This window comes from Pezoporus occidentalis, unplaced genomic scaffold, assembly GCF_034315485.1.
Source record: "Pezoporus occidentalis ecotype Australia unplaced genomic scaffold, CSIRO_AGI_Poc_V1 ctg4, whole genome shotgun sequence".
In the NCBI taxonomy this organism is placed as follows: domain Eukaryota; kingdom Metazoa; phylum Chordata; class Aves; order Psittaciformes; family Psittacidae; genus Pezoporus; species Pezoporus occidentalis.
In genome coordinates, this window is record NW_026915724.1 from 29,099,145 (window position 1) to 29,124,322 (window position 25,178).

At 39.1% G+C, this 25,178-nt stretch overlaps 2 protein-coding genes across 2 annotated transcripts; both read left to right on the forward strand.

Moving 5' to 3' along the window:
- The first annotated feature begins 747 nt into the window (after positions 1-747).
- On the forward strand, positions 748-8,003 carry LOC134171175 (uncharacterized). Its single transcript, XM_062633148.1, has 4 exons — positions 748-759; positions 3,497-3,816; positions 6,216-6,291; positions 7,110-8,003. The coding sequence occupies exons 1-4, from the start codon at positions 748-750 to the stop codon at positions 7,395-7,397; spliced, it is 696 nt and encodes a 231-aa protein (XP_062489132.1). The 3' UTR covers positions 7,398-8,003.
- A 1,133-nt stretch (positions 8,004-9,136) lies between these two features.
- On the forward strand, positions 9,137-22,404 carry CNDP1 (carnosine dipeptidase 1). The gene is made up of 11 exons (XM_062633108.1): positions 9,137-9,373; positions 10,198-10,341; positions 11,963-12,125; positions 13,323-13,411; positions 15,360-15,560; positions 16,962-17,046; positions 17,618-17,778; positions 19,160-19,324; positions 19,507-19,648; positions 19,960-20,107; positions 20,943-22,404. Exons 1-11 carry the CDS (start codon positions 9,296-9,298, stop codon positions 21,046-21,048), a joined length of 1,482 nt encoding a protein of 493 aa, XP_062489092.1. The 5' UTR covers positions 9,137-9,295; the 3' UTR covers positions 21,049-22,404.
- The last annotated feature ends 2,774 nt before the right edge of the window (positions 22,405-25,178 follow it).

The window sequence follows — 25,178 nt, forward strand, 5'->3', positions numbered from 1 at the left end:
GCATTTTTTGCATAGATTTATCAATATTCACTGAGTTTTCAAGATTGGCAAAGTGTGACTTAGATCTTACTGTTAGCAAAGGAACACAGCAAATGCCAAAAAGCCCACTCTCTGAACCCCTTGTTTCAGTACTTAGTGGCACGTGTCACCTGGATAACATCCATTTGTCTTTCAGTTTAAAGATCAAAAGTTCTTTCTGTGTTTTCTCAGTGCTCTGAATTTGAGAGCTTGATCCTGCTAAATCCGTTTGCCAGTTTAAAGCCCAATTATTAGTCACAGGAACAAATGAAATCTCCAGATAAGATGACACCATGCTGAGATAATTCAAAAGGAATCAGTCACACTACTTCAGGCTGACATTTCTCCTTCCTCACCCCCGCCTCGGCCTTGAAATGTGGCTCTTTGAAAACTGACTGTTTATGAGAAGCAGAAAAAAAAACTTCTTTTTCCCTTAGTTTGCAGGATTCATCTAAAGCCTCAACTGTGAGAGCTGTGTTATCTTTTTAATATTTCCATATCTCCACAGATCACTTTCTCTCAGCTAAGGAAGAGCAAGTCTAGATAGATAAAAGGCATGTTTACTTGTGGCTGGGAAGGGCGCACACCAGTGAAGGATCTGACATCTCTGACACCTTTGTATTCAGCTAAGATTTCTCACAAAGTACTAAATGGATGGTTTGGAGTCATAAGGTTCATTTTCCTGATTTAGGTTCCTCTATATGTTTTTTTTTTAATGTAATTACTACTATGGAAATGAAGGTATGTGCTGCCTCTAGCAATACTTTTAATAATAACTTTTCCTTTATGCCAGCAGTGAATGATCGAATAGGTAAAAGGAAACTTACTGCAAGTGGAGAAGACAAGACTGATGTTATAAATGTATTTGTACTTCTTTAAATGAGATGGAAAATATAGGGCCATTTCATTATTTCATTGAGTTCAGTCCCCATTTTCTTGTGCTAAATTACATGTATATGTTGGTGTGTGTGCTCCTCAGGTAGCTTTTTTTTTTCATGAATCCACTTGTCCAGCCATTTTCCCCATAGGTACCAACACAAAAACAAACTATTCTAACCTCTATAGTCTTAATGAGGGAAGGCACCACAGGGAAGTAAAGAGGATATCAGGGTATGGGTTATTTCCTATGTGCTTTGCTATAGTCTAGGATAATGACATCTGGCATAAGAAATAGAAGAAACCCGCTACACAAAAAGTTTGTGTTCTGAAACAGAGGCATAGCCAAAGAAACAGATACTGGGTGCTTCCCACATAGGCAAGTGAAAAAAATGCTGCCTCTAAATTTCCAGCATTTCTTTACGAGTAGTTTCTATGTAATTGCATATCATTGAGATTTATGATTGGACTCAATGATCTTAAAGGTCTTTCCCAACATAAATAATTCTATGGATAAAGGATATCCAGCTGTACAATAGCCTGTCTGTCCCAACATACAGGGAACCAAAAAACACAGCGTGGTTGTGCAAATAAATGTGAAACAAAAGCTGTAGGTGTGTCAAGCTGATGTGGTTTGTGGTTCTGAGTCAAACTTTGAAAACTGGAGTAGTTTGGTTATGCTGCCCAGTAGCACTCTGCTACTAGGGAGGGGTTTGGGGGATGAGCGGTTTGGGGTGAGCATTGGACAAGAGCCTGGAGCCGTGCAGTGGGGAGCAGTGCATGTAGCAGTGTATGGGACACAGCTCCATGCTATCAGGTGTTTCTGCTAGGGGAGCAAGCTGAGGGCCGCCCTGAAACTTAGCTCAGTGTGGCAGGGAAAGCCCAGCACCTTCTCAGAGGTAGGTGAGAAATGAGGCATTTGGGTGCCTGAGCAGAACACCCTCATTTAAAACAGATGAAAATCAGAGCTGGTGATAGCATTGCTCACCTGGAGCGCAAGCATCTTGTGGCTCAAGAATGTGTCCAGGCAATGTGTATCTGTGATGTGATTTCCCCACCCCCCCCAGCCTTCCCATTGCCCATCCTTCAGGAAAGGGTGCATAGTTTATTGCAAATGGGGAGAAAATACTTTTCTTCCTGGTCGAGCTGAGTTCTTAAAGATTGGCTTCCAGGCAAGAAAAGAGGAGCACATGGTGGAACCATTCCTTTAACAGCTGTTTGTGCATTTGAGCTTTCATAGCTTAAATTAACTTTTAAATATTATCATCATTATTATTATCATGGCATTTCTTTTTTTTTTTAGTTCACCTTAAAATTTAACTCCCTCTGAAGTGCAGTGAGTGAGGGGATACAAACTTTATCCATCTTCATGAATTATTTTAAATATTTCAGCCACAATTTCATAACTTGTGTAAGGATTTAGGTGCTCAGCATGTGGGATTAATGGCTTATATCCAAACTATTGATTTACAGAACTGCCACTTGCTTCAAAGTTAAGAGCTATAGCAGTAGCTCTAAATGTTCTGATTCCCACAGCACAAAAAACGCAAAGCCATCGTTGCCTTTTAAGCCATGTCAAGACACACGCTACACTTCTGTCGAAAGGCCTTTGAACATGTGAGAAACTTCTCTGCTTGAGAAGACTGCAGCAAAGAAAGCAAAAAATATGTCTGTAGGGAAAGTATTTTAAGCCTAAACCCTGGTGGGATGAGTAGGCGCCTGTCTTGCATTTTTCTACTGTTTTGTGATTGTTGAGACACTATTGCATCAAAACAGCTGCTGATGGCATGACTTGCTTAGCATGTGAAGGGTGCAGAGCCTCAGTTTAATGAGTGTCTGCTCTGGGCACTTCAGGCATGTGCTTTACCCTCGATATAGTCAGTAGAACTTTGATAGGAGCAACATGCTATGAAATATCTCATGCTCCTCCTTAAAGAGGTCACAATCACCTTGCAGTGGTAACATCTGTTGCCTTGAGATGCAATGGTATTGTGTTTATATATAAGTATATACAGTGGGTTCCTTTCTAAGCTATTTAAGAGCAACTTGTATTCACCAAGATAAGAACCTCTCTGCTTGTTTTGGCCTTCTCCCAAATACACTTCAAGCACAGGAGGGCTGCAATGGAAAGGTACTCACAAGCCTTTCTTCAGAGGCTGCTGCCTCATACCCAGGTGGGATGCAGAAGTCAGCAAAGTGTGAAACTGAGTTAACTTTGTGGTGCTCCCGACGCATGCCTTGAGGGACACCATACACACCACCACCTCAGTGACTCATTCCCCGCCAGTTCCTGGACCACATGGAAAGCTGGGAAGAGGCAATGTGAAGAGCTGCATAGACAAAGTACTGCATGGTTAGTATCTGCTTCACCATGTGAGTTCCTAAAGCTGGTCTCTGATGTCTGTTTGGAAATGACTGTGAATTTTCAGCAGAATAAAAACCTCACCTGCACAGAGAGGTCACCCTTAAGGGAATGATGCTGTTATTTGGCTGAGTAAAGCTGTCTGAAGGACATCAAGATAGGAATAACCTCTTGCCTTTGTTTCAGTGTGATTGATATCTGAAAATACTTTTGCTTAATTGTTAAACAAAATGAATTTAGTCTTGTGCTTGGAAAAACAGAGCAGCCTCCTGTCTCAGCATTCAGTGCAGTATACTGGAAAAGGTGCTGGACAAGAACAACTTGTTCATTCCTCCCCAGGGTGTACCACTTAAAGCCTGCATTCTTGGAGATCTGTGTGCAGAGAGCTTGCTGATTTACCTTCTAGGCGGTGAGAAGGCTTTGTGTTACTGCTCTTCCTTTACAGAGTATTTCCAGTCCTTGTGGCCCTGCTCCTGGAAGGTGGTGTTCATCATTGCTCCACGTCAAGGACAGCCTGTAGTCATTAATGCTTGTAAAGCACTGTGTGATTTCTTGCCTGGGTAAGGGGGTCTTTTCTAAGTTAATCTCTGTTCACTGACATACCCAACTGCAATTACTGATGCTCAGGTAACTACTAATTTAGGGTTTTGGGGGTCTTTACCTCTCTAGCAGTGCAATCTCACTCCACTGTTGACAAGCTCTTGAAGCAGGCAGTATTGCTTATGATTGTTTTGAAAGGTGATGGCTGGGAAATATTCTTCAGACTGCAGCATGGAGTGGGAAGGAGCGAGGAGGTGGAAGAGCTTCCTCCTGCTGCACAGGGAGCAGATACAGAAATCCTTTAGGGGAGATATATTTGGGGGATTTACACTTCCAGGAGGCAATGAAAACAAGTTATACGAAGGCAGTATATTGAGAAATGACAGTAAGATGCAATAATAACCATTTACTACTGATTATGACATTATAATATCATTCTCATTTTCCTGTAAGACATCTTCAAGAAATAGAAAATAGCTGGTTTGAGCTAGAGGCAGCTACTTAGAGTCATAGGTAGCACTGAAAACCCTCATAAAATTTCTGTCAATGAAAAGGTGCTCCTTTCTTACATGTTTGCTTATGCAAATTGTAATTTCTTAAGACAACTTTTTAATTAAAGTAACAGTTAAGGCATGCGAATTCTGCTGAAGTGCCAGTGAAATTAAGTTAACTCTTGTTTGCACCACCACTTTATCACCAACTGAGGCTGCTGCCCAGATGTAGTAATAGAAACACAAAGTAGGAGACCATCTCTACCCTGAAGAGCTTACATTTTCAAAGGACAAGAGGAACAAAGACATTGATGCTTTGTTTTCCTTATCCTATTGTTTTAGTTCTGCTCTTATTTTTCTGTAATTAACCTATTTCCTCCTGCTTAAATGCTTACTGTACTCCAAAGAGGAGTTGTCCATGCCAGCACTCACCCAAACTATTCAAGTTGGTTCTTTAATTTATTGTAGTTTATAAGTTATCACCAGAGAGTGTTTTTATTGAGGAGATAAAGCTGAGTAAATTCAAAAATGCTTCTAAACAATGTTGGTCATGTTTACGTGCTTATGATAATCCATAAATGGAATAATGACTGAAAAAGAAAATAATCTCCTATACTGACTCTAAACCCTGTTCCAAGTTATAGGTTATAAAATAAGGAGCAATTAGCAATGAAAGAACAAGATACAAAGTAATCATTGCTTCCCCCCCCCCCCCCCCGAAGATAGATACAGTGGTAAATAAGCAAATAGCTGAATGACTGAATTCAGTTGACCTATTTCTTATCTCACTTGTGCTATCATAATTCAGGAGTAACATCAGTGTGAAACATCAAGGTGGGATACATGTAAAAACAGAATTCTTATAAATAAATGCAAATAAACATTTAATTTCTCTAAAACTTCTGCATTCATTTGCATAAAAGTTTATATATATTAAGAACAAATACTGAAAGGAAGCAAAGGTCTTTATAAGGCTCTGAGATAGGACCTTGACCTCCCTTGGAAAACCAATGCTTGTTACTGAATCTGACCATGTGAATAGCAGTTCTTTCAAAACGGACAGAGGACCACAAGGATAGACCCTTGTATGCAAACACAAGCACCTAAAATTTGATATAAGTTCAGAGGCACTCTGGTATGGAAGAGCTATCAGCAAAAAGGTGGTGAGGCTATCCACATGTAAGTGAACACAGTGCGCTTGGATGTGGATGTCAAAAGCCATTCCAGCAAGTCAGAATACAGGAAATATTATTCACGTATACTTTAATTTTCGTTTTGATGCTCACTGTGTTTTAGGAGCATTCTGAACTGCATTAGTAGCTCAGCCTTATATACCAGTGCATATAGTTTGGTACTCAGCTGTACTTCCTGTAGTTGTTTCCTATTAACCTTTTTGCTGTGAAAAGAGCATAAGAGAGTGCAGCTATCTTTCCAGAAGGATCTCTTTATACCAATGTTTATCTGATTGCAAACCAACGAGCAGTCAAGCTCATAAAATTTTCTCAGGTGAGAAAATAGTGAATTACTTCTTGTCAGTGGGCACAGAGTGAAACACTACTTCCTGGGAGAAATTCTTAACAGATATGTATTCTTTTCTTTTCCCATTTTCAAATCAAAGTAACAAAAACCACGTCTCTTCTCCAAGTCCTTCAAAATACTATCATAAAGCAGCAGTGCTGAAGTGCTTTCTGACACTGTAATTCCTGCTAGGATTTAGGTCTTCCACAGAGAAAGGGAGGAGGAAAGGGATATGGGAAAATTTGTCATAGGTTGATGTGGTAGTGATTTGAATATCCTGCTTGGATTATTATAGGATAGAGAAGTAGACTTTAAGCATCTAAACCAAAAGTTAATCTTTAATTTAAAAGTAATCCTTCATAACTGCTGAACTTAACAGTGAACTGAGATGAAATGCCCCTGTTCTGTAGGTGGAAGAGGAGACCTTGCCAGTTCAAGCTCTCATCAGTAGCCATAAAAGCAGCTGCAAAACAAGAGCACAAAGAGGTAAGGAGTTTCTTTTTTCACTGTAATCTGTATTACAGCAAAGCAGAACTGATAAACAGGGCCTCACTTTTTTCTCTAAGGAGTCAGCTTGAGCAAAGGCAGGGCTAGTCACTTGCACTCTCTGAAATGCCCTTCAGGCAGCCCTGTGAGCTGGTGTCCATCCCTCTACATGTGTCTGGATCTCTGCAGCTCCTGGTCATTACCATGACAGTGGCTGCACATGGTTAGGGTTGTGTTCAAGAGCTGCCACCCAAAGAGCTGCCATCCTCCTCCTCCAAGGGTATCACCTACTCAGCTGGAGAGATGACCGAGGCGCGATTGCCTTCTTCCACAAAAGGTAGGCCACTTATCAGTTAATGTTTCTAAAGAAAGTTAAATAATAACCATATTATCTCAGTTATCTTCCTTGGTGATGGTGGCTTAGAGGGAATGTTCCTTTCAGTGGATCCCACCACTGGTTTGGTAAATTAGCTTCTACTGCCATACACATTTTTATCTCCTTTCATGTCAAATGTTCTTCATGTTATTTGCAAACTAGGTGAATTCTGACTTTGTTTATTCTGGGTTTTTTGCAAAATATTCCATTTTCATTGGCGCACTCCCCGTGCACACACTTCAAATGCTGCATTGCAGGGAGGAAGGCGTGTGAGGCATGCACTTCAGGAATGTCAAGGAGGGCAGCAGAGCACGTTCAAGAGCTGCTTCTCAAATGTTTGTAAGTTTAGTTGATATTTTATCAAAGAGTCATCCTAGTTAAAGAATCAACTCGGATTTCTTGTTAAATCACTACCTAAGAAGGCTAAGTTTTCTTTTAACAGTACTTCATGAGACAGGAGGGAGACACAAAATGTTCTTACTACCAAGGAATGAAGGAAGAGAAACTGAGTGACTGTCATGCATTATTTCTAAAAACAGTCATACTACATTTTTCTATAAAGCAGCAACTGCTCTTTAAAATGAGATCAAATAAAATACACTTGAAATTGAACACTGAAGTCTTTGTTTGGTATTTCCACCCCCAGGCTTTCTCATCCATTTTTCTCTTCCTTGTAACACTGAGCTATTTTAGCCTTGCCTGGTATCTTTCTACTGCTTTATTAAACTGACTCCCTTTTCTACACAAGCTTTCCCAGTTGCAATACAAATGCTTTCAAGCAGTACTGGCTGTTAGCAGCAAATTAACATGAAGTTCCCTCTGCTACTCCCCTCCCTCAAGTACTGCACAACATAGCTGCTACCTAATATCTGGTTTGAATTACCAGTATTTGGTGCACTCTGCTCATCTGCAGGACTGCGTAAGTATCTCCTCACATTCATTTTCCGAACTTAGGCATTGCTCATGCTTACTTTTGTTTCTGAAAGCAATTACTTATGGGATATTCTGTAAGCTTTTCTCAAAGTCTGTGTCTCTGTTTCAAAAATATCACTGAATTATTTAAAATATTCTTAGGGTTTTTTCATCATTTGACTGTTTCGGGTTGTTTTGTTTCTTTCCTTCAGTGCATTGTAGTTTCCTTATTTCATTTTCTGAAACAGTTAAAAGCTAATGAAACATGACTTGAAGACAAGTTTCTCATCTGCATCTTTCTGGGTCATTTGCATGTAACGTGGATAAAGAGGAAGATACCATCACCACAGTGCATGTTTCCTGTATAAGCAGCCCTTTTGTCATTCTGACCTTCATGTAATATTAAAGGTACGTGTTTCTTCAAGTCATCATAAGGTATCAGCTATATGTATACTCATTCTTTTCATAGTGAAAATGCATAGAATTTAGCAAAATTGAATATTTCAATGGAAAATCATATATGATGAAGACACACTTGTGCACTGCATGAGCTTCGTTACTCTAGTAGCCATGTTATGTGTAACCTGTGCTATGATCCTCCTTGTTCAAGTATGGCATACCCAAGAGGTACTTTTCTGTAAGCAACTGTCTGATTTTCTATGGTAGGTTAAATGAGAGCACTTATAGTGGGCTCTGTTGAAAACATTTTCCAAACTGAGGTTTGGAAATGGCAAAGTAGAAAGCATGAATAAAATACATGTGAAACTAAGGCATTTGCAGGCTTTGTGGAAAACGAAGGATGCTTCCCTCCTTTTGTTTATCATGCTTAGGTTTTCAATCTACATCTTCTCATCAGAGAAACGCAATTGAAATTATTAGTATTACCATAGCCTATCACCTTAGCAATGCATCAAATTTATGGAATTGTGGATGGACCTGCAACTACACATTTTGTCACCAGTATAGAATATTTTTAGATTCAAAGTGTTGGGTTTTGACCTTGGAGTTTATCCCATTGCGCACCACAATACAGCAGCTATTCTGAATTTAGCCAGCCAAGGATTTAACTAGCCAAGTATTACTCTGCTAACACCAATTCAAGAACCTGCAGCAGGAACTTCAAGGAGGGAAAACACTTCTCAGAATCTTATGGGTTTTAAATATTCATTTGTCTTGTCAAAAACAAGGTGGCAGAGAGGTTTGCAAGTACTAAATGACTTCTGCACTTATGAAGTGTTTCAGTGTTGACACTGTTCTTACTCAACCGCAAAAGCTATTTGTTGTCTGATACTCTCCTGTGTCAGGATAGCTCTACCTTATTCATGTAAAATATGCAACATGTGTCAGTGAATCAATTTTTCTCCCATTCTTCTGGAAATGAAGAAAATGAAAGATGAATTCCCTGGGCTACTGGTCTGAGTTGATGTTTGCAAGTCTTCCCTGGGGTTGTCTTCCCAGAACACACAATTGGAACTTTGTGCATTGAAAATTGATGTGAACTTAAAGGAGGCTTGAGTAAGCTCAGCACTTTACAATTGTCTATGCTTTCTAGCAGGATGTCTCTAACATGTTGAATTTTATCCTTAACTTTCTGATAGCCTCTATCTAGTCTAGTGGAAGGTGTCCTTGCCTCTGGCAGCGGGGGTGGAACTAGATGGTCCCTTCTAACCTGAACCATTCTACAATCTCAGCTCTGGGCAACTCTCTAAGGCAGTAATGTCTTCACCATCCACTCCAGCGTTGGAGACAGAGATTTTCCAGTACATTGATGAACACCAAAGTGATTCTATTGAGGTAGGAACTATATTGCAGTGAAATGACAAGTGCAGAACTGTTGCCCTGGAGGCCTGTGTTTTATGTGCCAAATGAGCATTTGCCACATGGGTAATGAGCAGGTTTCCAGGTCTGGCCTCAGGTGTGCTACATGTTCTTCACAAAGCAAGGCTGCAAGGGGACAGTCTGTGCTGGGGACCCTTCAGGTGGAAGAGGGATTTGCATGGACTTCCATAAACCAGATGGCTGCAGGCATCCTTTGAGTGTGGGCAGAAAGAGGCTCCACTGAGAGAAAATGCATGTGCATGGGAGAAGCAAGCAGATAGGTTGCTCTCTCACTTGCTTTAGCTCAGCATTGGTTATTGTAGGTTTGCTCTTGACAAGGAGAGGGGTCTTGCTCCCATGCTGGTTTGTGCTTTCCTTTTTTCATTTTCCCTGTGAAGAGGCAGAAACATAATTATGCCAGTCAGTATCAGTTATGCATAAAAGTGATGAGCACTTCTGAACCCTTATGAGGATCACTGAAGTAATTCATACATAATGCAATTTCTGCAATGCAATATGGTCAGCATCTAGTCTGCCTCCTCTTCCATGGAATTTTACATCCATGGTTGACAGTGGAAATGCCTAAGTGTGGGTACCCTCCTTGTTTAGAAAATCAGGACTCTCAACCCTGCGGACCCGTCTAAGCAGTTCCTCTCAATTCTGAAGCCTTATAGCACCCATGACATTGCTGTGATGGGATAGAAATGAAACCGTCTTCCAAAGTGACACTTCTCATGTTAAAGGGCCAAACACTGCAGCATCCCGGGTGATTTAACTCCACTTCTTTCCTCCTTGTGCAGGATCTTAAGGAATGGGTGGCTGTGGAAAGCGATTCTATTCAACCATATCTGAGGAAAGAAGTAATACGAATGATGGCGCTGGCAGCTGACAGACTTGTGGCACTTGGAGCCACTGTTAATTTAGTAAACTTGGGGTCACATCAGGTGCTTGTCTGATTCTTGTATTTAAAATATCATATTTGCACATGTGGTCTGCCTATTGCATTCAGTGCTATGTATATGCATAGGCATGTTATGACATACTGGTATTTTTGATAGCTAAATAACAATTTATCAGTAGTTCCATAACTACATGATACCTACTGAAATCAGTCCCTCCTCAGACTGTCTGCAAACAGACTTGGGAGACTACACAGGCAATCCAAATGGAAATAGATGTTTTCTGCATATCATGGACAGTTTGATGATTTTAACTGGTGGGAAGCAGTCTGCAAAAGTAAAAGACCTGATTTTTTCACCAGGGCTCATTTTTACATTCTTCTGAGTAATGAAGCATTATAGTTAATGCATCGTTCTTCACCAAGGTGCCTATATGAGGGAGGTAGCTTTTACAAGGAAAATGTTGCCCAACAGAAGGTGCTAGCTATCTTGAGCATCACCTTTGGGTTTGGGAGCTTCTAACAAATGCTTCAACCCATTTTCTTAAGGATTGTTGGAAAGCAGCACACGAGTTAATCTCTGAGAAATCTTTGCCTTTAATTGACTTACCTTACTGTAGCTGGAGGCTGTCAGATTTCTGTTCTAACAGGAATTCAGAACTTCGCTAATAGTGATTCCCTTTTCCATCCTCTGAGGGTTATGGGAAAGATTGTTGAGCCTTAGCAGAAGGACCTTGCATCACAGCACTGCTTTAATATTTCAGGTTATGTCATTTAATAGTCGTAATGAATGCATTTCAGTTTAATGAAATGTTGTAATGAAAAGCTGTAATAATGCATTGCACTTGAAAACTGCATGCACTTGGCATGCAGTTATGATTGCCAAAATATATAGCAAAGTCTGTGTTGGCAGCAGGGGGAATGGATTACCTGTTGCTGGAGCAGAGACCAGAGATACTTTTCTCTGCCCAGGGCAAAAATAATGTTTCACAAAATGGGTTTTTCCTTTGATTGCTTAGCAAGAAGCAGCTAGATTTTTTTGGTTGCAGCAGGCCAATGCAGACTGATATTACTGGTGAATACAAGGAAGCACGCATTCCTTCTCTTATTTCTTTTGTGAGACATCCAGCATCTCTTGGCCAACCTCTTCTGCACAGTATGTCACAGGATTATTTTAGAGTCTTAACTTGCTTCAAACCAGCCTGAAATAGCTGCCTCCTGCCAGCAAAATCGGATTTTGTTTTTGTATTTGAGGTTACAGGCCTCCTACCCTCTGTCTGTGGTGAAATCAAACCCCTAATCAATTTGTGTGGCTTTTCACTACTTCAGTGTCACAATATCTGCTTTTTCACTACAGCAAACAGCCATTTTTGTCTTCCTCAGTGCTACAAAGTAAGAGTTTAGTAACAAGGCCATTTATGACACTAAAATATTAGAAGAGCTTCATAAAGTCCCTGCAGAATCTAAACAGGTGGAGAAAAAAGTTAATTTCTCTTGGTAGGTTAGGGTTGGTTTCACAGTCTGATTTGTGCACCTGAACAAATGACAGCCAACTGAGTATGTTGAAATATTTTCACTTCTGAGAATTACAGAGTGTTTTTAATGATGTTTGAGAGTTTTCAAAGGTTTGTTTTTCCTTAGTTTCCTTTTTTAATGTTTCTTCGCAGCTGCCTGATGGCCAGGACCTCCCACTGCCTCCTGTGATTCTTGGGGAACTGGCAGAGGATCCACAAAGCCCCACTGTATGTTTCTATGGTCATGTGGATGTGCAGCCTGCCAAGAAGGAAGATGGCTGGAAAACTGACCCTTACACACTGACTGAAATCGATGGTGCGTCATCACTTTTGTATCATTGTTTGAATACACAACTGAGATTGAGTGCAAGGAGGCTCCCTATATATTTAACCAAAGCATGAGGACTTCCCCCATGGAAATCTCTGGGACAAATCCAGCAGCCTTGACTCTTGATGATGTGACTAGTGAGACTCATCAGTGATTACCTGCTTGATGTGGAAGAGCCACATGAGCTGTCAATGCTGCTTTAAGAGTATTTAACGGACAATTCATTTCTGCTTCAAATTATTAAGTTGTATCAACCATTATCCTCTCTTGCACTTCCTGTTCTTGCTTCATGATCCTTTAGTATCTTCACTTGCCACCCTGGTGTTAAGGAGCATTAATGGTGGAAGAATGTGAAGCCCCTCTTAATGTAATCATCCTTCCACTTCAGCTAGCTGAGCATGAAAAGCTCCATTCACTGAAGGAACAAAAATAATGGGTAGACGGTCAGCAGATGAGTAAGACCCAAAGAACCCTGAAATCCTGATTCCCAAGGCTGTGCTACACCCATTAAATTGCCCTTTCCTATTGGCTGGAACTGGTTCCAAACAGCCTTAGTGGGGTAGCTCCTAAACCTTCAGTGGAGACTTTACCTGAAACGAAAATCTGTCCCTGACTGTACAGTCAAACACATAAAGTTACATACCTAGACTTGTAGCTTCAAGCTATTACTGTGAGATTTATCTGTGGGGCTTTTGCTGCTTGTTATGTGGGCTGGCTGATGTGTATGGAAGCTGCATACTGTAAAAACACTTCAGGGGTGTGTTCACACTATGTCTGGTGTTAATAAAGAGCTCTTAAGAACAAAAGTGAAGCTCAGAAACTGGCATGTAGCTGAAACATGGTGTACATATGTCCTGGTTTCAGCTGTAACAGATTTTTGTGGTTTACTTCCTAGTAGCTGCTGCAGTGCTGTGTTTTGGCTTCAGTCTGAGAACAATGCTGATAACACTGCAGTGGTTTAAACCACACCAATATAAAAGGAAAGAAAGGAAAAAAACAGAAGTGTACCAGTCCATTAGGGAACGCCCATCACATTATTAAAAACAAGTTGATGAAATCCTGACTCTTCTGACACTTTACTTGACATACCACTACAGCTGCTATGGCAACAGGAATTTGCTGATTCCGTTGAAGTGACAAGAGAAGTTTCAAAGATTGTTTAAAAACTTTCCTCTTCTTTTTAAGGAAATCTCTATGGGCGTGGAGCAATAGATAATAAAGGACCTGTCCTAGCTTGGATAAATGCAGTGGAAACATTTAAAGCCTTGAAATCAGTAGGTATCAAGAGAATTATTATTATTATTATTACTATTCTTATAACATCTCTGGAGGGATACCTTTACATTCTTGTGAGTTAGATGATACATCTCCACCTCAACAGACTACATATATTTTGGAAATATTAGCTTATTTCTAATGCTATATCCAGGGCACTGATCCCACTCCAGCAAGAGTCTGCTTGTGAGCATTTCTCTTTTGAACAGTCTGTATGCAATGTAAATATGGAATTGCTGTCATTGAACTGTAGAGGAAAACACACTGAGGGAAGCATTCAATATGTATTACATACATTAAACAGCTTTGATACCCTGTTCTCTTGAGAGCTTTTAAAATGGTAAAATAACATGCAGTGCAGATAGCTCATGAAGACTCATCTCTGCTGCTACAGTCTGCTGATCTTTGGTTTTGTCTACCTACAAGTTACCTTCAATTTATACGTATGTATGAAGAGAGTAAGTATCTAAGCCTGTTCGTACATAATAGGCTGTTCTTTCAATGTGTTCGATTTATCAAAGCAAATGCTTTGAATGAGTGCATTAACGAAGTACAAATACACTCGCTTAGAGACTGACATATCTTTATGAGCTAAAATTTTGCCTGAATTACTACAATGACCAGCATAGTTATCTTTAAATCAGTCTGCATATTTAATACTTTTGGGCTAGTTGTATCTCCAGTGCAAAGCTAAACCAACACACAGCTGAAACTTTCAACATGGTTAGCAAGCATCTTTAAGGTGAATTTGCACAACGCGTTTTGTTAGATTGCTGAGAAACAGTTTTATGCCTCTTTTCTGATGTTACGGCACAAACTGAGCATTAAGTCTTGACTTCTAAAGTCCTTTTGCAGCCTTCTGGAAAACTAATGTTTTTCTTGCATCGACAGTACTGAATTGAACTCGATGCCTCTCAAGTGCTAGCAAACCCATGTTATTTGTCCACAGATGAGCTGTTGGAAGTGGATATGGTTATGGGGCTGTCTGAATCTTTCTAGTTTTTCAAATCGCTAACAGCTATTTTGGCATTTTAACAAGCAAGCAAATAAAAGAAATCTTTGCCGTATAAAGTCTTTCCCTAGAAAACAGCACAGCCCATCAAACAATATTCACGAACATTTTGTTTCCAAATCTTTTGTGGTCGTTTGATGAACCATTGGTGCACCCATCCATAACACAAGTTCATTTAATTCTACACATTTGTTCCTGCATTTAAGTTGAGTATTGAATCAAAACAGAAAACATCTTAAAGCCTGTAAGAAGAAAATGAATTGGAACAGGAAACTACGTTCAAATTTGTATCATCTCCTATGGGAAGTGTCAGCATTTCTAACTTGAACTATTCAATAATAGAAGTTCTCTAATTACCCTTGGAAATGCAGCCTTATGAACTAGTAGGCAAATGAATTCATGAGTGCTAAAAAGACAATTACAGTAGAATCACCAGCAGCCTTTTTTTCCACCATGTGAGTAACTCGGGCCGTAGATAACGTTGGGGTAACCACAGCAGTGCCCCTCCGCCAGTGCTTCCCGCATAGGCACTAACACTGGAGATAAAGAGGCAGGAATTTTTCTGTGACAATGCAACTGCTATTACACAGTTAGAATTTCCAAAGCAATTAGAATGTTTAATAGCACTGAGAGAAAGCCAATTTAATGAGACAGTCCAGCAAGTCTCCTGAAAACACAAAGAAGGAAAAAAAAATATTGCCTATTCTCCTTCAAAAATGAAAAGCAGATAAAAACATGAAGACAACCAATTTTTTTCTGGGAAACTATGTATCTGTCTATTACTGCCCTTTCTACTGAAGCAAACTGTATATCCTACATCCTTCTTTTCCTAACACAGCACGTACTACAAGCCAGTCTGCTTCTGATTTAAAAGTTTATTTATTTATTTTTGAGAGTGCTTGTTTCTTATCTAGATTTCTCTAATGTTCATTTAGGCTATGCCAGTGAACTTCAAGTTCGTAATTGAAGGCATGGAAGAAGCAGGGTCCTTGGGGCTAGAAAAGTTACTTCAAGAGGAGAAACAGTGCTTTTTCTCTGATGTTGATTATGTTGTGATTTCGGACAGCCTTTGGCTCAGCAACAGGAAGCCTGCCCTTACATGTGGGAGTCGGGGAAATGCCTGCTTCTTTGTTGAGGTAAAGGACACAGGTTCATTTGAACTGTGCCCCTGAGCAGAAAGCAGGGATGTACCTGCAATCACAGCTGCATCTGCATGCAGTGAACGACTGAGCGTGAGCTTAATATTTAAAAATACAGAGCTTTCTTCTATACTGTTTTTGGCTTGTGCAGATTTCCCTCCTCATTTCAGTTCAACTAGCCTTTCATTAATTTCACTTTAATCATAATTTCTCCAACTGCCTCCTTCTCCTCAGTCCCTTTCCTATACCATTACTCTCCTGCCACACTCCCAGGCTTTTCTCGTCACTCCCTCTGTACATCAACTCTGTTCTCTTTCAGCTTCGCCCCTATACCTCCTCTGACTCTCTTGCTCCAAAACCATTTCTTCTGCTGCTCTGCCCTTTTGCAGAAGACGCTGCTTAGTGCAATGTGTTTGCCTAAAGGGACTCATTTTAGTTGGATCCCTGGGTTTAAAAGCCACACAAAATTTTTGTAACCATTTCCAGAAGCAAGTAACAGTGGATTGTAGTATATTTAGCAGCTAACATAAGCTACTGTGAAATGAAGAGCAGAAGTTTCTCATCTGGAAACTTCCTGATGAAGCATAAAAGGAAGTCAGAGAGAAGATTAAAGCCCTCTGTAACTAAAGAAAAATCTGCATTAACCTTTATGTCTGAAAAAGAATGAAATTTGTTTTTAACCAAAAGGGCCTCGGCAGCCTTGATTCAATTCTTTTAAGTGTTGGTTAAGAAAAATGATGCTATTAAAACATCAAAAATGATGTCTGCCTGCTACCAGATGGCTGTAATGAGGTTTTGAGAAAAATAAAGAAGTTTGTTGCAGGAAAATAGTTTATGATAAACCTGAATATGAAAATGTGTCTGGAAAAAGAACGCATTTGATAAACCAAATGCCTCTTTCTCTTCTAAAGCTGTATGAGTCAAGAGACTTCTAAATTCTTATTTGCTGCTATCTGAAATGAAGGTTGGACATATATTTTCTTAATGCAAATCAAGTAAGGTTCTTTCTTGCCTTTATTATGAAGATTTTGCATTAAATAGAAGGGATAGAAAACTTGAATTTATTCTGCAATGTTAGAAACAGTAATATGGAAGTGTTTCACTTAGGAAGTATTTAATTTTACTGAAACAAAAGTGGGAATGGAGAGAGACCCTTGCTCTCAAATGCCTCTTAAGTGCTACAGACAGATGAGTTTCTCTTTCTAGTAGTTAACAACAGAGCCCTATCTTCTCTTCACCAAAGATGATGTTTCCATTTTATAAATAGAAACACATAATAATTTTCTATACTTTTGTGACCTTGTTTAAAAAAATGAAGCCACCGGTTGTGATAGAAAGCAACCACTCACAGAAGAATAAGGTAGGGAGTGTTTTATATAACCAGTGGTTTTGGTACAGGTTGAATGTGGCAGCAAGGACCTTCACTCTGGAACTTTTGGAGGCATCATTCATGAGCCGCTGATGGACCTCATAGCTCTGCTGGGTAATAACATGCATCATTGTTCAGGAGTAACCGGGGAACAACGGCTAGCAATCAGCTTAAGGACTATTAGCGCCATGTTTATTTGACACAAGTAAGGCAAGTGTAATTGAAGAAAAATGCCCAGGTTTCCAAATCTCAGCATAGCTATTGTGGCAGCAGCTGAGGAAGGAATGTCCCCAGTAAGGCCAGGACCTCAGACATGTGCCTATTAAGCTGACGCTAGTCACATGTCAATGAAGAACATTTAAGGATTGCTGACAACTTGAATACATACACGGGTAGAGACGCTTGATGCTTTAATGCTGATTTGTATCTCAGTAGGATGATGTTTTCATGTCAGCAGTTAGGCTGACACACCACACACTATAAACAGCAGCTCAATAGTTTTCTTTATAAATACGAAAATACATCAAGCTAGGTGCCACAACTTGATGGATGCAAGCAGTTGTTAGTAGTTAGTTGGTAGGCTTACTCAGTCAGTAAAGAGTTTGGTAGAAAAGAAAAGGTGCTGTGATTGCCAAGTGGAAGAAATAAATCCTACTTGCACTGATATCTCTGTCTTATTTTGTAGACAGCCTTGTGGATCATACAGGTCATATTCAGATCCCTGGAATCTATGACAGTGTTGCTTCCCTGACAGAGGAAGAGAGGAAATTATATGAATCTATTGAATTTGATCTGGAGGAGCATAAAAACAATAGTGGCGTGAAAAAATTCCTCTATGGCACCAAGGTAACACAAAACCTGTATAAATGGTCAGCAGAAAGAACTTAAATCACTCATTCACAGCATTTATATATAGAGCCAAACTGAAAGATCAACAACAAACTTATAATAAAGGAGCACAAAGCATTAAAAGGTAAATAAAACTAATCTGCTGAAAACATAAGCTACCGCATTTGGGGAATGTGATTCAAAAGATGAATAATCAATGAAAAGGAATGATGCAAAACTAACAGTATTGCTCCCCCTTCCTTGCAACTACCCCCATGCCTAACTAGCCAAATAAAATAAGCATTAAAAGCCCTGCACATGGGTCGCATAGTAGAAAAGAAATTGTATTCGTCTCTGAAAAATGGGAGGCAGCTTTAGGCAGATGTGTTTTGGGTGGTTTTTATTTGTTTAATTCAGATTTTAATGTCTGCTGAGCATGCCAAAAAAGCACCCAAAGCTATAAGCCTCTCTTTGCCAGCACTTAAAAATTATATCCTAAATAAAAACCAGCAGGTAAGGGCTGGCTCAGAAGGATCTTTCTGCACAAGAGTAGCAGCTGGGAGAAAGGAGTGATTCGTTTTTTTATCACTAACATAATTATACTGGTATAAGTTCTAACATGGATGCTTTTATTTCCATGAAAAAGCTTCCAAATTAGCTTAAGCTAGACTGTAATAATCAGTAATACAGAAGTATAATGTAACTACACTATATAAGTTTTGATGCTTTACAGATATGAGGATGAAGTGGTGCAAATTTTATGTGTACATAAAGCTCCAGTCTCATAAAACTGGAGAAGAAGGAAAGGAGCAGTGCTCTTGGGTTCTGCATGAAGCCTAATTTATATTTTATATATTTCTCCTTTCATCCTTAGAATAACCATTGTCTTTTATTTTTTGTTTTTTTTTTAACCTTTCTTACTTTCTCCAGAAAAAGATCAACTTTGTTACTGAACATCATCTTACCTATTGCATTATTTAATGCTCATTAGTAGAACTTATTTCCTGGTATCATCTGGTTAAACTGGTAACAGGTTTCTCCTGCGAGAAGCTCCAAGATCAACAGATGGTCAGATCAGAAGTTGTTCTGATTTTACATTGTGTTAGAGAAATTTACTTCTATGATATTTTAAAACAATGCTCTGTTTTTCTTGTTGTGCATGGAAAGCTATTCTCATCCAAATATTTAAAAAGGTAAACGAATGTTGACTGAAAGAAGTAATTTTTTTTTTCAATGAAAAGGTATGTGCATGAGTTTAAATTACAAACATATTTAAAATACAGAGATCTCCACATACAAATTTGAGGACAGAAAGTTTGTTTCTTCAAATCAATTCATATAAATCGTGAATGGCTCCAGTGTCATCCCTTACATTTTCAATGTCACCTTTTTTTTGAAGGAAGAAATACTTCTGCACCTGTGGCATTACCCTTCTCTCTCTATTCATGGGATTGAAGGAGCTTTTAATGAACCAGGAATTAAAACAGTCATTCCAGCAAAAGTCATTGGCAAATTCTCAATTCGTCAGGTCCCCCACATGGACCTTTCAGTTGTGAAACAACAGGTAAGAGACAAAGCTTCTTTTTTGGCCTCTGCTGTGTAAACTAAGTACTTCTCAGCACCTCATGAGTTTGTACCCAAAATAGCAAACTGAGTGTTTCTAGCATTTATTTGTTTCTGAGAGCAGAAGAAAGTATGTGGGTGTAAGCTTGAGTTGCTTCTAACTGCAATGTGTTTTTGCTGCAGCTGGTGGAGCACTTGGAGAGTGTCTTTTCCAAGAGAAATAGACACTTTCAGTTTGTTTGGACTATGCCTTCAGGTGCAAAACCCTGGCTCGCTGATGTTAATGATCCACTATATAAAGCAGCAAGAAAGGCAATAAAAACAGGTATTTTCCTTTTTTTTTTTTCCTTCCCATTCTTAATGTGTCTGCAAGTGTGCAGGGGAATTGTGCTCATCTTGCTGAATTGAGGCATCTTTAATAGGAGTTAGCCAAAAGACCTCATTTAGTTTCTTTGTGTACTGATACAAACCCAGAGGTTTGTAGAGTGCAGCTGATTCATGAAATCAATTTGCTACAGGATCAAACCAATTTCTACTCAGATGCTCTTAATATCAGCTGTGTCCTCAAATATATGGTAGCAAAGGCAAGCACCTTTTTTCACTTAATAATGAATTAATTCTTCCCATGTATTTCAGTTTTTGGAGAAGACCCAGATTTTATCCGGGATGGTTCAACAGTTCCTGTTGCCAGAATGTTTCAGACTATAATGCAGAAAAGTGTGATAATGCTTCCAATCGGTGCAGCCAATGATGGGGAGCACTCCCAGAATGAGAAAATAAGCAGGTTTCTTTCATTTGCTGATTTGCTCTGTATGAGAAGGGGGGAGAACTGAAGTCGCCTGGTATACCCATGCCTAAAAGACAGATGGAAAGCTTTGCCATGCACTGGACAGTCCCAAACTACTGTCTCCAGCAAACTTGTTGCTGTGCCAAACACAAATTCCCAATGTATTGTGTACAGATATACATTTTTTCACACGAGTGTCTACCCAGTCTAAATACATTGGCAGTGAAATTAAAATTGCCAATGGAATTTGCCTCTGGTCTGAAAAATTGTGATGTATACGGGCACTCTTCTGTCACAGCATCCATTCTGAAGTATGCCAGTTGGATGTATGCAGGCTAATGGTTAAGTGAAGATTTTTATGGCTTTCAGTATAAATAAAGTTGCATTTATATTACAGAGACAAAAACTGATGTAATTATACCAAAATTAACTTAAACTTGCCACTTGCGTTCATTCTTTCAGGCATTATGGTAAGACACTGCTCAGTGTGTTGTCTGAACATTGCTGTAGCTTCTGAGTCATATCATGTTGAGCTTGAGAAACTGGAGAATTCTACAATAATTCTCAGTGTTTTTTGTTTCCCCTCACTATAGCCTCAACCCTTTTGGCCACAGACAATAGTAATTAGGGGATGCAACACTGAGGAAAGTTTTCTCAGTAAACCCTTTCAATTCTCCTTCAATGCTAGTTGAAGGATGTCCAGAATTTCTGTGCACTGGGTACTTTTTTTGGGTGACCAATCTTGCAAATTCTTCTGAAGACTCTGAAAACTATACCAATTTCAAGAGCAGAACAGCTTGACAGGTCTTCATTGTTTTTCTTTCCTTCACAGATACAACTACATTGAAGGAGCCAAAATGTTTGCAGCCTTTTTCCTGGAGATATCAAAGCTCCATCGGCACTTACATGAAAATTCCAATACAGAGACAAACAACTGATAGACCATCACAAGAAAATCAGCAAAGCATTTTATTATTCTTAAGCTTTCTAACTTCCTGATCTGGAAAAACATAAAAATTGTATATTTAGTGGGTCAGAATTGGTGGAAAAAATAATTGTCATGTTATTACTTGGCATACTAATAAATAGTATGCATTTATCTTATCCCTAATGCTATAAAATAGGGTTATAGATAATTTATTCTTGCTGAGTGGAATATGTTATGCTTTAGTTTTAAAATTCTGTGCAAAATGAATTTTTTTTTCCATGTATTTTATTAAAATTGCTTTATTTCTGTTTTGTAGTATCACCATGCTCATGCTGCCTCACATGTATTCCATCTTCTGGATCTGAGCAATAAACAGCACTGTCATTTCCTCCTAGCATAAACAAAATTTCATTATGTAATTGTTTGAAGAAAGATCCATTATCAAGTTAATCTCTTCCCTGTCCTTCATAGGATGCTGTAAATAGGAAATGCAATACAATTAGCTTGTTGAATTTGATGTAAAGACTTATCTATGAACATCTATGGAATAATCACTGAGGTCAATAGAACTGCAATAGTAAACCTTTATAGGTCTGGATTCTGCCTTTCCCCCAATTTAATGCAGAACTCCTGTAACTGTGCTGTGAGTACACTTTTAAGAATCACGGCATGTTTCTTTTATGTGACCTTTTGTACAATAGAAAAAAAATTTTGTAAATATCTCTTCTGGTCAATCTTTCATCAGAAGGACATTTTTCTACTCAATTAGTAACTAATTATTGTGAATTACTTTTAAATCATCATCTTATCAGATAATTAAATCAAAGGCAAATGAGATATTTTGAAATTAAAACGATAGTTGTGAGCTTGGTTTGCTGTTCAGGCAAAACATGTAGCACAAGTAACTAAAATCTGTATTTTTTTTATTTCAAAATATGATTTTTACTCTAACATCTAGTTAGTTCATACACAACAAAAACAACTGAACCACATTTAAACAAAAACTTCTGAGTTTTATCCTTACTTGTAAGACAAATTACATTAATGAAATTGCAGACAGTAGTTGGCATATTTCCTTTCTCTCCTGCTACCTCCCTGCAAAAACCTGAAAGAGCAAAGACAATTAAAAGCATAAGATGTGGATGTTGAGTCTACAGATGGAAATATTGTATCACAGATCATCTGTATGAACAGCTCTTTAAGAAAGACCAACCTGTAATATGCAAGTTCTGATTTTTAGTAGTTGCCCCGAAGTTCCCAGGAGCTGCAACATAAAAGTAGCTAGCCTCTTAAGAGATCTGGGAACAGCAATACTCTGGGATACTTAGGTTTCAAAACAGGTTTTCAATACCCATTCTCAGACTTACCCGAGGTCGTGGGGCTCATATTACAACTGTAAGAGCCGAGTAAGGCTCCTAGCTGCTGATGGTATTCACAGGAAAAATGAAGACTCAGCTCAATCTCTCTTACCTGTGTTGGCTCTGCAGACGCCATAACTGCAGTGCAACTTTTGGTGCCTGTGTCAAGAAGGAGCAGTTCAAGACAAGGACCAAGCCTCCAAGATCAGAAGACACTGTTTTGCAATCATCAACCTGCAGAACAAGTCCTCTGCAGTCTCTCAGCTGCCTTCACCCATTGAAACCATATAGGAACCTGTGTGGTAAGGAATGCTACAGGGGTGAGCACTCCAGCACCTGCACATGACTCAGGAAAGATCAGCCCATGCTTAGAAGCTACTGCTCTATAAAGGTAAATGACTGAATTTTGCTAAAGTATTTGAAGACATGCAATTGACATAAAACTTCATTGCAATCTCCTGTTCCACTGTGGCTTTACAAAGTGACTTCAACCACCAAGAAACAGCTACTCATGACACTTTTGGCAAAAGAGAGGACTAGAAAGCTCAGTGAGGTAGTGGAGGTTCAGCACTTCTCAGATGGTGTATTTCCTCCTGAAAGGCATGGAGGCTGTGTTTCTAGCAATAAAACTGCTCTGGAAGTCACTGTAATCCATGCTTTCTATGCACTAAGAAGTGCAACTGAAGGTGGTCTTATGCTATATGTAGTTTTTTTCTGTTGCTTTGGGGAATGCCAAGTAAAATACAGCCAGTAAGACAGCATAATTTTATAGGCACGGGTACTATCAGGGCAGTGCACTGAAATGAGGGTCTGCTCTGAAACAGCCTCTTGCTATCAAGTTAAAACCATACGTGTGAAGGAGCAGGACCAGTGAATTATGCAGACCATCTTCATGCCTCCTTCAATCCCAGAAGAGAGAAAGAGAAGACTTCAATTTCAGGTTCTCCTGGCCATGAAAGGCAGCACTGGGGAATCCACTCCTACCCACAGGGGTATTGAGAGTTACTTTCCCTTTTAGATCAAGACAGGGCATCCACCAGTCACCCTGTCTTTTCCTTTTTTAATGTTGAGCAGCACCTCATCAGTCTTTTGAAGAGAAAAAAAAAAAAAAATACAAGTGCTTCATATGACCATTAGTTACTAGTTATTCTAGTGACACTGACTACTGTGATATCAAGCAGACAGAGCTTTAAGTTACACAGCCAAGCAAACAGCTGGTACTGTTCTTTAAGTGAGAAACATTTCTAATGAAATCAGTATTTTAGTGTGGAAGAAACACAGCACCTGCAGAATCATCCCTAATGTCATTCTGTTAGAAAATAAATACATTCTATGTTTACAATCAATTTATAAACTACTTCATTAACTAATTAATGCTTTACTAATAATTGACTTATTCAGTTTGCATTTTAATACATTTTAATCAGTATAAATATTTCAGAACGAATGCCAAGCATTTATATTTTTATCATGACTTTAAAATTATGTACATACAGAAACTGGAACATTAAATATAGGTAAATCTGTGAACATTATATAAAGCTTAAAAATAAAAATATTTTAATTTTTCTTTTATTAATAGCGAGTCTTCCTTGTTTCTTCTACTATACCAATGGCTCCCTCTTCAGGCTATTCCTAAAAAAGGTTGCCTCTCTTCATTTTCTGTTAAAAACATTCGAAAAGAACATTTAAAGAAATTTGGCTCCGTGATCACACCTTCTCCCTCAGTATGCCTCCTCTCAGTAAGCAGATGATGAAATAACTGATGGACCAGGCATGCTGACCTGGATACTACAAATATTTAAATACAGGTGGTGTTACCCAAGGTCCAGACCTACAAAAATTCTTAGGCATCTGAAAGTAGTTTGTAAACCACAGAGCAACCGAGCCTGAGGGACATTAAAAAGTTGTTTTACCAATTTTCCCATGCTTAAAAATATGAAGAACAATTAGATTATTCTTAACCAGTCATTCTTAAAACTGCCATTGTTTTCCATAAGTCTCTTGATAAGCTACTAAAGTTCTTAAATGTCCTTATAAACATATACATAACTAAAAGTATCCTACAAATTAAGGAGACTTCCTCCCTGTACAATTGTTATTACAGAGAGGACAATTAAAATATGTAAAATAAGCCTTAGATACTGGAGAGACAAAGAGTTATTCTCTTAACCTGTGTTCTGTGTGATACTTTATGTACTGATACTCATGTGTTTTAAACTTTATTTATTTCAATCTTTACCAGACTCTGGTTGTTCATTTGGGCTCTCCATTTTCATTCGATGAACAGCTTAGGCTGCAGCAACTGCTTCGTCCACAAACCACACCCACAGCCTTGACAACCTGCTCCAGGATTGGCAGTGCTGTGTCATAAGGCTAACAGTAGCCAATGACTACCTGGCTACATAAAACTGGAAGTTGTTAGGCCCAATTAGTAAACCTGGTGCTGTGCTGCATACACTGTATGACAGTGGATTTAGTCTCAGAACAATGCTTGATAACACACCAATGTTTTTAGTTGTCGCTAAGTAATGTTTAGCCTGATCAAGGACTTTTTGGTCCCATGCTCTGCCAGTGAGGAGGGGCACAAGAAGCTGCGACAAAGCAGAGACAGGATAACTGACCCGAATTAGCCAAAGGGGTATTCCATATCACAGCACGTCATGCCCAGTGTATAAACTGGGGGGAGTCCTAGGGAAGGCCCAGATTGCAGCTTGGGTCGTGCTGGGGACTGTTCAGCAGGTGGTGAACAACTGTATTGTGCATCACTTGTGTTTACTGT